Source organism: Sceloporus occidentalis, unplaced genomic scaffold, assembly GCF_023333645.1.
Source record: "Sceloporus occidentalis isolate IW3139 unplaced genomic scaffold, rSceOcc1.0.p SCAF_2, whole genome shotgun sequence".
Classification (NCBI taxonomy): Eukaryota; Metazoa; Chordata; class Lepidosauria; order Squamata; family Phrynosomatidae; genus Sceloporus; species Sceloporus occidentalis.
The window spans coordinates 93,265,940-93,269,466 of NW_028316982.1; the positions used below are offsets into that span (position 1 = coordinate 93,265,940).

The following is a 3,527-nucleotide window of genomic DNA, read 5'->3' on the forward strand; positions in this document are numbered from 1 at the left end:
CTGTATGCAGGCCGTATGCAACCCAGGCTTATCCCACAGCTTTTCAAGGATGAGAAAATAAATAAATAAATAAATAAATAAATAAATAAGATTGTAAACCTAAGGGCAGGGAACCATCTAATTAAAAATAATAATTCTAAGCCACTCTGAGAGCCTTTATGGCTGAAGGACGGAGTATAAATACCATAAATAAATAAATAAAACAAAAAACAAAAACAGACAAAACAAACAAACAAAAACCACCAAACCCCCGCCCCCACAAAAAATCCCCTAAGTGCTAAATCAAATTATTAATACCAAATAAAAAAGATGCGTGCTGGATGGCATGTCTAGAATTCAAGAAAATCTGGTCAAACAAGTAGAAGCCCTAGGTTGGGCCATAACATCAATCTATTATGGGTGAAAGGTGTGCTTTTGGGGTAGAATTACACTTTTCCTTACATCAGGTTAAGACATATTCAACCATGTTAGTTAAAAGCTTTCTATTTGCAGACCTACATATTTAATTGCCCTCCGCTTACTACCATTGAAGGGGCATGCCTGAATATTATAGTAGAGGAGGTTATGTTTCCAGAAAGATCATAGCCCCAGATGATGGACATTCCTGGATAGAGAAGCACTATATTAAGATGCAGGAATTCACTGCCCTCTTTTGTCCTTGCTACTGCTTCTTGGTTCATTTTTAAAAAGATCTCTTTTCCCTCTCTCAACCCATGAAGGGCAGGTGTGATGATACCACAGTGATATTAGGTTTTGATTGGCACTACCACTGTTTCTAGGTGAAGACAGTTGCCCACACTCTAAAAATCACACGACATTATGGACTTTCACTCTTTGTTAGAATATGGAGAAATTCAGGTTTGAGAACAGAAAATGCCATCCTGACACCAGCTCCTGTCATCTCCTACTGAAATATCTTCCATGTCAGGGTATTGAAAACTCTAAAGTGGTTTATTAAAAGACTGGAGCAAAAAATATAAATAGTATCTTGCACCCATCTGTAATACTGAACTGACATCACAGCTCAGCCTCTCCTCACAGAAGTTGTTCTTGAAAATTTCGGACTTAAAGAATACAGTTCCTGATTTTCACAAGTCTGGCTTTCTCCTTACCCCCCTTACGCACACACTATCCCATAGAGTTCACAAACACCAATATGCTAAAGACTAACTTTCCTGGACCTGGAGACCTCCAGGAACATCCCCAGATATATGGGCAGAGATTTTGAGAACTGTACTCCAGTACTGTTGGGGGAAAGGGCTGAGTTTGAGATGGCTGAGCTAGAAAGATTTCAGCCATACCATTTGGTTGGATTGTGTGATCCTCTTTGACTTTCCCGTCCCTTCGCATTTGGGTTGTAAAGGATCCCTGCTCAGGAAGCTTGAAAATCCAAGAGAAGATTATAACCATGAAAGACTCAGTTAAAGGTAACTGAAGCAGTGCAAACATCTGGAAGATAGGACAGGGAAATTCTTCTCACATGTTTTCTTCCTCCTTCTTTTCCTTTCCCCCCACTTTTCTTTTGTATTTGTGTTGGAACGGAAAGGAAACTGAACTGATTGCTTGGGGAAATTTTTGTGTGATGTCATTTCAAGGAGTGGGTAGTGTAATAAAAGGCGCTCAAGTTACAGCAGTCAGCCAGTCAGGCCAGCAGGCAGCAGCAGCAGCAGCAGCAGCAACAGGAGAGAAAGTCAACATGAGCTGCATCTCTCAGAACAGAAGCCTGCTGTTCCACTATGATGAGGCAAATGACAAGCAAAGCACACTGGCTTTGCAGCCTCTTTGGGACTTTGTTAGAACACAAGAGTCCTTGATCAAGTCACCGTTCTTTCCAGTCCTCTTCAACTTTACACTGTATACAGCATTCTGTCTGCCTTTTGTGATTCTGGACTTCTTCAGCACCCGAGTGCCAGCACTGAGGAAATACAAAATCCAGCCACAGACTTCTCCCACATTGGGATCGATGATGCTCTGTATGGCACAAAGTATCTATCACCACATCGTCTGCATCTTCCCAGTGACTGTTGCCCATTGGTACTGGAGACCTGTCAGCTTGCCATCGTTGGCTCCTGAGTTGTCAAAACTCGTCTTGGATGTAACCATATGCTTGCTGCTCTTTGACTTCCTATACTTTCTGTGGCACTTGCTCCATCACCGGGTGCCTTGGCTCTACAAGAACTTCCACAAGGTCCACCACAAGCATGTCTCTACCTTTGCTCTTTCAACCCAGTATTCGAGCATTTGGGAGTTGCTGTGGTTGGGTTTTTTTGCAGCGACAAGCCCAATGCTGCTGAAGTGTCATCCTTTGACAGAAATGATTTTCTTCATTGCCAACATCTGGCTTTCAGTGGAGGATCATTCTGGCTATGACCTCCCATGGTCAACACACAGACTGGTGCCTTGGGGACTATATGGAGGAGCTCCACACCATGATCTCCATCACTTGAAGTTCAAATTCAACTATGCGCCTTACTTCACACACTGGGACCGACTGTTTGGAACACTGAGCCATGCTGTGGGAGGAGATGGGTCAGTGGCAAAGATCACCAAAGAGTATCTTTAACCACCACCCTGCTAGAGACAATATGGGGACATTCTGGAAAGAAGGAAACTGAAGAAATTTGTATTGCACCTTTTTATAATAATATTATTTTTTTATATTTATAGTAATATATTTATGGATATTTGCAAGCTATATATGTTTAAAAAAACAGTTGTAAAGGTACAAGCCATCCAAGAGACAGGAAAGTAGAGATCACTGTCTATATGGCTATCTAAGCTTTTATAAAGCTGCTGTGTATGTCTGACATTTATGTAAGAGGTTTTGCTTGCTGGAGTGAGATATGTAGTGAGAATTGAAAGGATGCCTATAAATGATTCCTATGGAATTTAACTTCACACTGAAAATGTAAAACACACCAAGAATGCAATAGAGACCTGTAAAAAAAAAAATCTGCTGAACAGCAACAGACCTCCTGGAAACTTGACTTTATTATATTTCTATTCAATTAAAACTAAAATATTTATAAATAAACAAAAGTTTTTATATTATTACATGTTTGTTGTGCCTTTTTGGAAAAATCTGGAATAGATTCTTCAGTGTGGCCAGTTTGTTATTTGTTATCAGCCCACTCCTGAAGTTTTTTTTCCTCAGGGGTAAGTTTTATTTATTTCAATTGGACTCACTCCCAAGTAATAGTCCAGAGGAGTGTAGCATGAGCTAACATCTATCATTTAATGCAGTTGTTCACAACCTTTTCTATGTCACACACCACTAGGAAACGTTTGATCAATGTTTACACCTCCTAAAAAAATAATATCACATTTGAAGATGAAGAAGTCTAATTTCTAATTTTTGGAACAATACCCATACAATCCTGTGGGTGAACAAATGGAACTTAAAAAATAACCTTTTAACACAGTGCATAAAATTCAAATCTAAATTGAGCAATTAGATTCTAATTTATTCAGAAACAATTGAGTGGTGACTTGTGACTCCAGGACACAAGCCACTCTTTGTCGCACCC

The 3,527-nt window shown here is 39.9% G+C and overlaps 1 protein-coding gene across 1 annotated transcript; it reads left to right on the top strand.

The window, feature by feature from the left end:
- The first annotated feature begins 1,690 nt into the window (after positions 1-1,690).
- CH25H (cholesterol 25-hydroxylase) lies at positions 1,691-3,051 on the top strand. Its single transcript, XM_089507858.1, has one exon. The coding sequence runs from the start codon at positions 1,697-1,699 to the stop codon at positions 2,561-2,563; it is 867 nt and encodes a 288-aa protein (XP_089363984.1). The 5' UTR covers positions 1,691-1,696; the 3' UTR covers positions 2,564-3,051.
- The last annotated feature ends 476 nt before the right edge of the window (positions 3,052-3,527 follow it).